At 37.9% G+C, this 12,970-nt stretch overlaps 1 protein-coding gene and 1 long non-coding RNA gene across 2 annotated transcripts; one reads left to right on the top strand and one right to left on the bottom strand.

Moving 5' to 3' along the window:
* Window positions 1–361: 361 nt before the first annotated feature.
* On the bottom strand, window positions 362–8,229 carry ppp1r7 (protein phosphatase 1, regulatory (inhibitor) subunit 7). The gene is made up of 10 exons (XM_049598258.1): window positions 8,142–8,229; window positions 7,285–7,380; window positions 6,983–7,038; window positions 6,537–6,602; window positions 6,144–6,274; window positions 5,643–5,805; window positions 5,375–5,491; window positions 5,163–5,267; window positions 4,956–5,042; window positions 362–3,340 (listed from the first exon to the last, which is right to left on the bottom strand). Exons 1-10 carry the CDS (start codon window positions 8,179–8,181, stop codon window positions 3,164–3,166), a joined length of 1,038 nt encoding a protein of 345 aa, XP_049454215.1. The 5' UTR covers window positions 8,182–8,229; the 3' UTR covers window positions 362–3,163.
* On the top strand, window positions 8,216–10,686 carry LOC125902117 (uncharacterized). Its single transcript, XR_007451059.1, has 3 exons — window positions 8,216–8,349; window positions 9,913–10,030; window positions 10,260–10,686. It is a non-coding gene; the product is annotated as an uncharacterized LOC125902117 (long non-coding RNA).
* Window positions 10,687–12,970: the final 2,284 nt, after the last annotated feature.

The raw sequence follows: 12,970 nt of genomic DNA, 5'->3' as shown, positions 1-12,970 counted from the left end.
CTGCTTAAAGCTATCTTCACCACCTTCAATCTGATCTTGGGCCTTGAAGAAGTCATCTTGACGTACCACACAACAGTTGGGCAGGTTCTTGATCAGTCAGTTGGTGAGGGTGGTTTTCCCTGCGTTGGTTACTCCACCGTTGCTGATGATGCACTTCATCATTTCAGATTGGTCAAAGCCATAGAAAAAAAGTAACTGTTTTTGAATCACTATTGTTTTACTCCTGAGTTGTGTAAAATTAGCATTAAATGTTGCATTGAAGGATACTGAAACAAAGAAAGGTTAACTATTCAGTTTCAAAGTTGGACTACATCAATCATGACAAATATTCAAATAAATACAACACAGACTTTCTCTTTAAGTTGTGTCATTTTATTATTTGCATAATACATTCAGTTTGGAAACAGCATTGACCAAGTCCAGAACCTGAAGACTCAGTTCTAACAACAATCAGCTACAAGCAATTTGAATAATTGCTCATTCGGTCAAGTTATCTTAATCACGGTATCTGACACATATCTGCTGTGCTGCCTGGCATTAACAAAACAAAAACTTTACAAAGGGAAGGTGATGATGGCACTGACTTTCTACATCATGAGATGTCCAAACTGTATTTACAAATACACAAAGTGACACTTCCGATCCCACTGGCCAATTGTAAAGTAATAATAGTTAAAGCTGAATATAAAATAAGATTACATTCATATCAATAATGTATAATCTCCTTCAGTTTTGATAGTCTGATGATGGGCTCATGAATGTTCTTCAGTTGGTATGGTTAAAATCACTAACCCTGAACATTTGGATATATGATTATAACTTCATTTCCTTTGAAAGACAGCAAACTGTCAGCTAGAGACACCTAAGATAGAAACCAGCATAGAATGCTGTTATTTTCTCGCCTATAAAAGGTAGATACAGTATTAACTCAGGCCACTGTAACAGATTGAAGGTGCACTTTAGACCCAGATAAAAGGAATTAGATGATTAAATCTTATGTTGCACAGAAAGCACTCAGTTTAGTGTTTTCTGTGTAAACCCAGCAATGCATTGAAAGCTGATGCTCCTGTGCCGTGTCCAAATGTGACCTTTTAGTCCTGAGGTGGAAGGAAATTATTCTCATATAAAAGATGCATCACTTTTTAATTGTAACCCGGGAGGAAATCAAGTGCACTCAAGCATTATATATACAGAGGACCATCAGAATAGGTCACTGAGTTTTTGTTCGAGGTGTTATCTTAGTGCTCGATCTTAGAAATCCTATGGCAAACATAAATACAGATGAATATCAATTTTTAAGCATTACTGAAGGCCAAATGAGAATATTACAGTGTCATTGCAGTGTCTTTACACATCTGAAAAATTTAAACCCCAAAACATGTTTAAAAAATTGTTAACAGCATTAAGTAATTTATCTTACATTAATTAACAACACTTACGTGATACCAGTCCTGCCATCAAAAACAATCTACATTTAACTGTTACCAGTTTAAATAATACATATGAACAATTTTACCAAAGTCAAAAGAAAAACAAAGCTGTAATCAGTGATATTTTCAAGGTAAACAAAAAAAAAAATTGGGGGTGATGTACGACTAATTACAAAACCATCTTCATGGACACGATACATTTGTTTTACATTCTCACTGCTTTTTTTTGTTTCTGTTTTTACTGCAGATGTCATTTTTAATAGTCAGAAAATAAGCTGTAGAATATTTGGACAAGGCATAGACAAGGCTGCTGGACATTTGAGATTTGCCCTTCATCAGTAATGATACCAGTTTATTAAAATGGTTCATCAGTTTCTGATGTTTTATTAATTAAAAAGACAGATGTAGGCAGGTTCGCTGAGTGGATTTCAATCTGCATGGTGTCACTGTTCCAACATTGTTCCAACTGCCCAAATTTCCAAAGCCCTTTTGTCAAAAAATGTTTGATCCCAAGAACAATGGCCATTGCTCCAAAGTCCAGTTTCTCCAAAAATTCACACTCCTTGCAGTTAGTTTCAGTTTCCATGGACGTTTGAGCCATCAATCCCGGGTATTTTAAACACCCCTTTGTGGCATTTCCCAGCATTGTTTGAGCCACAGAACACAGATATGTTTCACCAACCCGTCTCTGCTTTTCCAGCCACTTTTGTACCACCCAATGAGCTGTTTTAAGCCAAAACGCGATCTTTTCCTAACCAAGTATACCTATACCAAGTGATTTTATTGCCTTAACATAACTACGCATTCACTACGGAGATATTAAAGGTCCCCATTAATCTGCTCCAAGATAATGTTCAAATGGAAATAATCAGTGGTTTACAGAACATTGTTTCTGGTGATTGGGTTGCCTAACTGCAGGGAGTGTGTATTTTTGGAGAAAACAGACTTTGGAGCAATAGGTGTTTGTTTTTCAGGTAACAGGCTGTCAAAGAAATGGGCTTTTGGTCCATTGGGATATTTTTCACACTAACGGGGCTTCAGAATTTGGGACTGTCTCAACAATGGGTGGTCCCCTCATGGAGCGCATATTAGGCTTTATTGTGCTGAAACCAAATGAGGAGATGTTCTTAAGATTAAAATATGTAAATAATATCTTATTATGGACTGTCCCTTTCTTGTTTTAATTCAATTGTTCTTTTACCCACTGTGTACCATGTGAGAACAGTCTCATCCTGTCCAACCAAAACGAATAACAAAATGCCTCCTATAGTAAGAACGCCACCCTTTCCACTTGTTACAGCAGTGCAACTTCAACATCATGAAAAATAAGACTGATATCTTATTTTCCTGATGGGCACTAGATGATTCAGGAAAGATGTCTCCACACTCTATCCCACATGCCAAACAATAAAAGAAAAACAAGGGCAGAGGAAAAATGAGGAAATGGGCGCAGGGTACTTTTTGAAATTCTTGTCACAGTTCCTATCCAGCTTAATAGATACATAAGCTTCCACACAATAGCATAGGTCAAGATGTGAATGTGTGCATACATGCATACATGTATGTTGAGTGATGGGTGAGAGTGGATGTTGGAATGTATATCCGTGTCCAGAGTGACTATATGATTCAGTGAGGCCAGTGTGTTTCAAAATGAAGTTTGTTCTGTGAGTAGGGCCGGCAGGGTGGTGAGGGAGAACACTGTTAAGTTGGCAGGTGAATTTTTAGACTGCAGTTTAGAAGCGGATGAAGGTAGCGTCGATCTGACGTACACTGGGCAGCGCCAGCATGATCTTTCGCCGGTACTGTGGATCTTTCTGTAGAGGGTTTCTTTCAAGGTAGACCGTCTCCAGAGACTTGGCATTCTTCAATTCATCAAGATCTGACCAGTTATCGATCTGGTTATCATTCATCTGGGAAGGGAAAGACAGGAGAGCCAGTAAGAAAGGAGACATAGTTTTGTCTGGCAAAGTCAGCTCAAACCCAAACTTTAAGCACCCTTGCAACATACAGTGTGGAGGATGTGCAGACAAAAGAAAAATAATTAATAAGACTTTATAAATTACTTAAAGGTTTTTAACCAACTTAAATTCACTAAAATGTAGGTGTAGGCAGAGATATGCATTTTAATGTATGTGTATTATTTCAGTACCACGTGTTTCACATGATTCAGTCTCCATTTATTATTACACATTCAATGGTAAGGAAAGTACCAAAGCTATATTAAGGAAACAAACCCCCTCAAAAAAAACAAAACAAAACAAAACAAAACAAAACAAAAAAACAGATCTACAATAAGATTTTCAACCCAAGGCTGCACAGATGAAACTGGCCCTCAAACTGTCGCTGTTACCACTTGCACTCCAGCAACAAACCAACCATGTAACTTGAGGTGTGTATTCAGTGACATTTTCTGTACCAACACTTTGTGCGGGTTACTAAGTGAAAAAAAAAAAAAAAATTATGGAAAACATTTTTAATAGTCATTTTTTTAGTACTGTATTGAAGTTTGAAATTCTGTTATCCTGACAAGCTTACACGGTATGTATATGTATGTAACAATAACTACATGCTGGTACAGATAATGAATGACAGTGTAGAAAACACTGATGTACTTATATAAAATATGTCTTCATAGAACTACTGACAAATCCTGTACATTAATAAACACTTAAAATGTCCTTGTACCACGTCACCACTACATTATACGAGGTTATAAACCATTTATTTAATATTGATGCACTGCTTATAAGTGCAAAATAGGGGGTTTAAAAGTTAAGGGTTTCTGTTGAATTCGTACATCAGCTTAACAGTGTAGCTGAAGATTACAAAAAGGCAGAAAACTGGCAGATCAATTTGCCGAAACAAGGAAACAGAGAGCTGTATAAAGAGCAACATAAATCAGTAAACCGGAAACTGATGAATGAAAATGAAAACTTTGATTTGATTTCCCTCTAAGGACTTAATAACTACATCACTTTGAATCCAGCTTTTATAATTTACTTTAAAAACCTGTGCTGTCAAACAGATGTAGTTCTTTAACTCATCATGTTACTTAAAAAAAAAAATCAAATTTATCAATTAATTTATTGTTTAAGCTATCTATCAATTCATTTTCAAATTAGATGTACTTGTTATCTACCTAAAAGTATCTTATTCATCACTTTGAAGTAACCAATTAAATATTGATTAACTGGTTGCATTTGACATGTCATAGCAGGACAAGCACAGGTATAATTAATAATTTAATGATTGCTGCCAGTTCCAGGGATCTGCTATCACACACTGGCTCTTTGGCATGGCTAACTTAGACTTTAATGGAACAGAGAAATTGTTCAAGTTACTATCTTTCGTTCGGTTATATTAATAGTTTTATCTATTTTATTTTCCGCATATGTCAAGTCAAAATGTCTGCTGTGGTAAGGTGTATTAGAAAGTCTCTAGGGGCTCCATAACATTGCATTATAAAAATATAATCAAAAAAGCCATCAAATTACATTCTAGTTTAACTCTATAAACCATCCGTACCCAGAACTCCTGCAGATCTGTCAGATGGTTGATGTTTTCAATCTTCTTTACTCGATTGGCTGCGATGTCCAGGGTTGTAAGCTTTTTCTGTTAGGGAAAACAAACAAGAGTTTGAATGCACAGGTTTGCACCAATAGCAAAATACACAATGAACAGTTTGGCCTTTCAGTCCTTTCAGAAATAGGCTGTGGAATTTCTGTAACTCACATTGTTTTCCAAGCCCTCAATGACCTCAATGCCATTGTGGCTCAGATAGAGCTCTCTCAGGTTGACAAGATTCTGTAGACCCTCGATTTTAGTGATCCGGTTACTCTGCAAAGTAAAAGCACACAAAATTATCCACCAATGTTTCCATTTACACACTTAATTTTATTCTTGTATCCACTCATGCAGCACGTTGAAGAGAATCTCCAAATTACCTGAATGCTTAAAACAGTCAGGTTGTGTAAACCCTCCAGATTCTGAAGCTTAGTTATTTTATTGGTGCCAAGAAACAAACTTTGCAAAGATGTAAGTGTGTCCAGGTTCTCTATGACCTGTGAACAAAACAAAGCAAAAGAGACACAAATTAACACAACATAATGATTTTATAAGTGTGTCTCTAATGTCCTGTAATATTTAATTTTAACACCATCATTTTAAAAAAGCATGCTTTCATATGTGTAGTATTGTCTCTTTATGTCTTACCCTGATGCGATTGGAGCCCAGCTCCAACATGTCAAGGTTCGTGAGGTGATCCAGGTTGGCAATGCTGCTAATTTTGTTGTGAAGCAGAAAAAGTTTCTTCAGCCGAGGCATCTGCTCCAAACCCTCCACCTTCCTCAGAAGATTGAAGGACACATCGAGCTGCCTGTGGATCAGTCAAACAAATATGATCATGAAAATGCATTGTATTTGAGATGTGAGTTCTTTGTTCTGTGTCCGCCACATGAAAAATACAACTCGGTGAATTCTTTCTTTCTTTATATTTTTATTTATGATATTCTTTTTGACTTTTTTTGGCCTTAATTTGATAGAGCTGATAATATGAAAGGAGGCAGAAAGAGGGGAGTACATGCAGGAAAAGGCTACAGGTCAGAGTTGATTCCGGTGTGCTACTAAAGAATAAGCCAACATGGGGCACATGCTCCACAAGGTGAGCGACTAGGGTACTCTAAAGACAAAGCCTTCTGTTTTGTTCAGACTTACTCCATCTCTGTGAGATTGTGCAGGTTCTCCAGTTTGCGGATCTGATTGTCATAAAGATCTAGTTCCCGCAGTGAATTCAAACTCTCCAGGTTTTCTATCTTCTTGATGAGATTCTGTCTTAAGGAGAGTGTCTGTATGAAGAGACAGATGATAAAAAAAAGCTATTAACAGAACATCAAAACGCTGTACTTGATAATAAACCCTAAACAATTCTTTTTGTCTTTTTATTTTACATATGACTAACACAGAAAAAACAACATGCATTTGCAACCAAAATTCTGTCTGGTTTTTATACTAAGAGAAACAAAGGAGTAACTCCAGATTCTGCATCCCACGCCGCTACCATGACTTCATAACTCACTGACAGTGGCACTAAACACTGAGGTTACTTACTTTAGCTTTCTGTAGCACCTCCAGTCCTTCAATCTTTCCAATACGACAATGAACAAGATCAACATCCTAGAGAGAAAACAGAAAGCTTAGGATGATATCCTGTCTATCCGTTATACTAGCAGTTAAAACATAACATTTTAACATAAAACATTGCACTGCAAATAATGTTGCCTCCACTCCCAGGTTCTACGAGGAAAATGTACCACAAAAGTTAAAGCAGCTGTATATGAGCGCTGTTCGGGGAAGTTTACTTAAATGGCTTTCTGACATAAAGGGATTCCTGGCCATTACTCCACTATATCTTGACATACCAAAGTGGTTTGCTGCTATAATTATGCTATGAAAGTCGTAAAAAGCTTAATTTGACCAAAAACAGCATTAATACGTGAACTTTGTGACAGGAGCCACAGCCACACAGCAGCTGTGTCATTAGACTATCGCCTAACCTCTTCCTCTGGGTCCAAGGTTATGGTGTCCATGTCCACAGGAGACTCTTCTTTACCTTTAATGGGAGCAAGAATAAATTGGATAAGCCAATGTGGCCATTGCATTAAGGCTGGGTACATTCATAAACTTGATACAGACACAAAGGGCTGTTTTAATGCAGCTGAGAAGACTCATAGTTATGCAATGCACTCATGTAGATTGGCAGATTGCTCTGTGTCACAGCCTGGACTACTCATGATGACACTGCATTACAACTGACTAGTGTCCGGTATGTGGCTGTGCTGGAGATGTCATGATTTACTTGTGGTAGCAGGCTGATTGGGTTCCACATCGCCATTGATACTCCTCCTCCTGGTCTCATCATCACCAGACTCTTCAGACTCACCCCTTCGGTCCACTGCAGTCAGCAGACAAAGAGGGGCTTAATTTCACCATATAGACACAGAGCTCACAGCTGTTATCTGATTATGTATCAGTGACACGTTTAGCTGATGCACATGTAATATGATGCAAAGACCAGGCCCAGCTCCACCTCCACCCACTGAAGGAGTCAGGGACTGTTATGTGGAGCATCCAGCCTCTGTCTGGCTGTCACAAACCATGACTAGTCAGTAGATCATGTTATTGTATTTTACCAAAACAGGATTACACCTACAACTAAATTACATCGGTTAGTATGATCTGCTGTTGATGTAGGAGGTCGTATTTAAAAGATTACCAGATTAGGGACAACTAGCAAATTGAGGTTAGCTTCCTCAGACTAACACACGGGGTAAACAGTGCTAGCCATGTTAGCTGCCTGGGTAGCTGATTTGACCACAGCAGGCAGGCTAGCGGGCTAAAATTGGAAACGTGAGATATGGGCGGACAAGCTATGCTAAACATAACATCCACTTTCAGTCCATTAGTTTAGACAACACGCCTATATAAACTGAAATTACATGTTGACTAGCAAGACAGTGTGGGCTGACGTTAGCTGAGTAACGCCAGCTAACGAGGATTGTTGTTAGCTTGCTTGCTAGCTAGCTAGTGGTTAGTAACAGGGAAAATAGATCACCGGATGTTGTCGTGTAAAAACAAATACATTTGTCTAGAAGAATGTCGGTTCATCTAGCTAACACAACCATGACACGGCTGTGTCTTTATACATTTACTCACCTTCCATCTCTTGAAGCTCTCCAACAGACCGGGAAGCCATGTTTCCTGTAAACAGTCCTGACAACCGCTCAGCCAATCCGGTGGAGGCTCATACTGACGTCAGACACAAGATGGCGCTGGTGTCACACTCTAAAGCTGCTGGAAATAAATGTCCACACTGTACTGTGTGTTTGGTGGAAGATGATCTAGATCCTTTACTTAAGTGAAAGTAAGTAATACAGTTTTGTGTGTAAATGTATGTTGCATTGTACTGCTTAACTCATTTATATACTATACCTAGTATTGATTCATACAGAATGAATGAATGAATGAATGAATAGGCCTACACTGCTGGGTAATCTACAGCAATTCATCATTTTTGCCTCATGATGTCTGTATGTGAATATTTTACAAACATATAACATATGTATAAGTGGTGAGGCTCCACGATACAATACTATCACAATACTTGGTCACAGTGCAATTTTATTGTGATTTTAAAAGTGTTGTGAAATGCTATTGTGTATTGTGATCAAATATATTGCAGTACATTGGGATTTAAAGTTCTCAGTCTGTTCATCTCACTTCAATCATTTAATTTACAGCAAAATGGATCTAGTGGACTAAAAAAGCAATTGATTATATTATTCTAGTACAGTGGTTCCCAACTCATGGGTCGCAGTCCAAAAGTGGGTCGTAGGTCCATACTGAATGGACCGCAAGTGACACACAAACATGTCAAGTTTGTAAAAAATACACTTTATTTTGAAGTACAGTGAATTTCTGGCACAGAGTTTATATTCTGAAGTGCTGTTTCTCTCTATTGAGTGAGTGAGTGACTAACGGCTATTTGACAGAGACAGCAAAGTAGCTCAGCAACATGGCTAAATGCAAGTATGACACTGAATGTATTAAACTGTGTGGACCTTTTGCTAATGACTAAGAAGAGATCTCCATCCTGTGGCTGGACCAGTTGGGAACCACTGTTTTAGGAGGTTTAATTTGCACTTGTAATATTGATAATTTATATAATAAAAAATCGATACATAGCACTGTGTGACAATATTGCCACACAAAGATATTGCAATATTTTGTGATGTGATATGATTTGATGGGTAGTGTAGCTTTCCTGTGAGAACCACGTATCTCTAAAAAGTCAACTTTTTATGAGCTCAGAAAAACAGTGATGTGATGATGCATTTTCTAACTGATCCAAGAGGCGTTTTAAATAGTTCAGCTATCGTAAGAACAAGTAAAAATAACAAATTCAACAAATAAACCAGCATTAAATACTTTGGTGCGTCAGAAACCTTAAGTTTGTGTTGTATAGTACTTGAGTCAATGTACTTAGTTACATTCCACCACTGGCTATAACAATACCATAAAACTCAAGTGCTGTACTTAAACAGAAATTTGAGGCAGGGCTACATTATAGTGTTGCTATTTTGTACTTATTCATGACTCGCGACTTTTGGCTCTATTATATTTATCTGACAGCTATGATTACTAGTTACATAACTGTAGGCTAGCATTTACATACACAATATGACATCAATAAATATAATATGCTGCATGGTTACTGGTTTAAGGCTCAACTTAGATCAGCAACAACATTACAATGCTGTTTACGTGTTAATGCAGCAATAGTCCAGTAATAAAGTAGCCCATATATACACTGATAGAACTGTGCAAAGACCCATTTCTGCATGATTTGCACTTTTACTTTTGTTTATTTCATGTCATGGTCCATATTTGTCCCTATTGGTCCCAAGTCCTGCCATTTTCCATCCAGCCACCAGATGTCCCTGGAGTTTCTTCCCTGCCCCGTACCCTCACCTGACTTCCCTTAACAATCACCTGGGTTGCCCCTCCTCACTCACACACCTGTTCCCAGTTACCTCATCACACAGGTCAGTGTATAAACCTGCCATCGTCACCAGCTTGTTGCTGGGTCATTTGTTGTCTTGTGGTTTCCCCGCTGATTATTTCTGGTTGCCTTCTCAACTGTAAGCCTGTTTTTCCTGGATTAAAGTATCTTTTCTGAACCTGCCTGCCTGTGCGTCTGCATTTCGGTCCTCCCTGCTTGAGCTGCTTTACTGAGCCTTAACCTTTCATTAAGACTTGTCTATTCTTCTTCAGTAAAATTTTCAATGCAGGTCTTTTACTTGCAAAGAGTACTTCTCCCATGATGAATACATATACCAAGACCAAGAAGAAGAAAAGAAGAAAACTGATGACTTAACCTGCCTCAGACTCAACAAACTGATCCACAAGGCCAGTGACGTTGTGGGAATGGAGTGTGACTCTCTGATGGTGGTGTCAGAGAGGAGGATGCTGTCTAAGCTACGAACTATCTTGGACAATGTCTCACACCCACTCCACCATGTGCTGGTCAGGCACAGGAGTACTTTCAGTGGGAGACTCATACCACCAAGATGTACCACTGAGCGCCACAGGAAATCATTCCTGCCTGTGGCCATCAAACTGTACAACTCCTCCCTCTGAGTGGCCCTGTGACTATTTCACACACTGCAATAATTTAATCTAACTTGTGCAATAACCCCATTCACCCTGACTGTATATATTCTGTTTGTGTAAATAATCTTGTTCAGTTTACAATATATATATGTATATATATATATTTATTTAAGTTTATGTTTGTTAATAATTCCTGTTTATTTAACTCTATATTTGTTAATACTAATGTTTAAGTTTCTTATATTTTCACGTATCTTTCCTCTCTTGCAAGGAGCACCTGTAACATAAACAATTTCCCCTCGGGGATCAATAAAGTATTTCTGATTCTGATTCTGATTCTGATTTATGCCAGCAGTTTTTTAGGTTAAGTCAGCATTTTTCCCTCTTTGTTGTATTTTAATTGGCACACAAACTTTTTCTGTTTTCAACACAAACACTCTAAATGGGTCCCTGTTTAATTCCTGATGCAGGTATAAGCAGTATCACAGCTGACTATGATTGTAAGAACTACATAAAGAATATACAATAGATCTAAAAGGAAAAACAAACACATGAAACACACTATTTAAAGTGAACAGGATCACAAGCTTGGGCAAGCTACCAAATTTTGGTATAAGTAATTTATCCATCTCTGCAAAGCCAGCCATATTGGATTACATAAAGCATTAAACAGTCTGACTTCTGAACTCCCCTCTCTCTGTAAAGTCCCTGGCGCTCTCACAGCAGACTGTTTATATAATCTCCTCCCATCTGTCTTGCATACCTTCCATTTCAAGAGTCCGCCTGCAAAAGTTTGAGGCACTTAGTTTAAAGATCTGTCGACAACAGACGGATCCAAATAGTTATCCCTTATATATAATAACATACAAGCACATAACAAAATAACACTCACACACAGATAGTAGCTCAACATATCTAATCATTAGTATGCTTCCTACGTCATTTGTTTCTGATAACATAAACTTTTCATATGATAAAATAGGAACATAGAATTCATGCTTGACCTGATATTAAACTGGGAGATAATCAAAATGTACCTTGTTATCAGACCAACAAAAACAACAGGCTGCATCAGCCAGGACAAGTTAAGTTAAGACTAAAATGACTGATGAGAAGCTATGCTTAACTAGGAACCTGGCTAAATATTATTGGAAGCTGTATGTCACAGAATCATTGGTAAGACAGAGAGCAGTTGAATTTACTTATTAACTTTTTGAAAATAATAACACAGAAAATCAGATTTTTTTATCTAGATGTTATACTGTCCTGAATGTAGTCAGATCAGAGTACCATGGATCGACTGATAGACATGTAGAGTTGTAACACTGTCCAATCATTGTAGAGGTGGTCTGTCCTGACACAGAGTGGAGGGGCCTTTTCTACAATGTTTACCAGAAACACCCGGTTTGTTAACCCTGAGTTGGCAGGTTCCAGGAGCAGAGATCCTGGAAGCATCCTCCCCTGGAGCATACTCTTTAAACTTAGCCTGAGTTTGGAGACATTCAGCGAACGCAGACTGAGGAACCATGGCCTGACGGGTTGGACTGGTCGATACGGACAAACCTGACAACCCAGAGAACAAGGTTTTAGAAACACTATTTCTTGATACGCTGCAGCCTGTGAAAAAAGGAGACGAATTGAGCTCTTTACTAAAATAAAACAAAAATATCAAGTACATGCTCTCAGATCAAAACAGGATTCAAGATTTACTTGAGTAACAAACTGATATGGAGACAGCAAAATAGAAGTAAACCAGCTGAAGAACAAATAAAACTGCACTGAGCTCCAGTTTTAGGTGTTCATTTGATTTCTCTCTGTGATAAATTCAATTAAATTATATAAAGTGGAGGTAGAAGTATTTGTATTACAGTTTTTCTTATTTCCTAAGACATGCTAAATTAAAATGGGATCCATTTGATTTCCATCATCACCTTCTTAGCACAGCAACGGGTCTGAATTTCCATTTTGTCATTGTTATCACACATTTTTCACTCTCTTTTTTAAAGCAATTAACACAGACTTCACAGAAAGACCCAAAACTATTGGACTATGTAACAGTGTTGAACAAAACAAACACAAGTATTCACAGCTGATATAGATCACTTCCATAATTGCAAAACCTCTAATGCACCTGTGTGAAACTCCCGTGCATAGTTCTTTAATCAGCACCCATCTGTGAAAGATGCCACCTCTGCGTTGCCATTTGCAGCATGGAACAACAGGGCCCAGTATTTCAAAACTTTTAATCTGGATCAGACTGGTCTGGATAGGATTAAATCTCAAAATTGGGTATTTCAAACCAGGGTATGTGATCCTGATCCTAGTAAAATTGGGATATGGATTTGGTAATCCAATCCTACCCAGAATCCTGA

The sequence above is a fragment of the Epinephelus fuscoguttatus genome, linkage group LG15, assembly GCF_011397635.1.
Source record: "Epinephelus fuscoguttatus linkage group LG15, E.fuscoguttatus.final_Chr_v1".
In the NCBI taxonomy this organism is placed as follows: domain Eukaryota; kingdom Metazoa; phylum Chordata; class Actinopteri; order Perciformes; family Serranidae; genus Epinephelus; species Epinephelus fuscoguttatus.
This window is presented reverse-complemented; position numbering and strand designations above follow the sequence as displayed.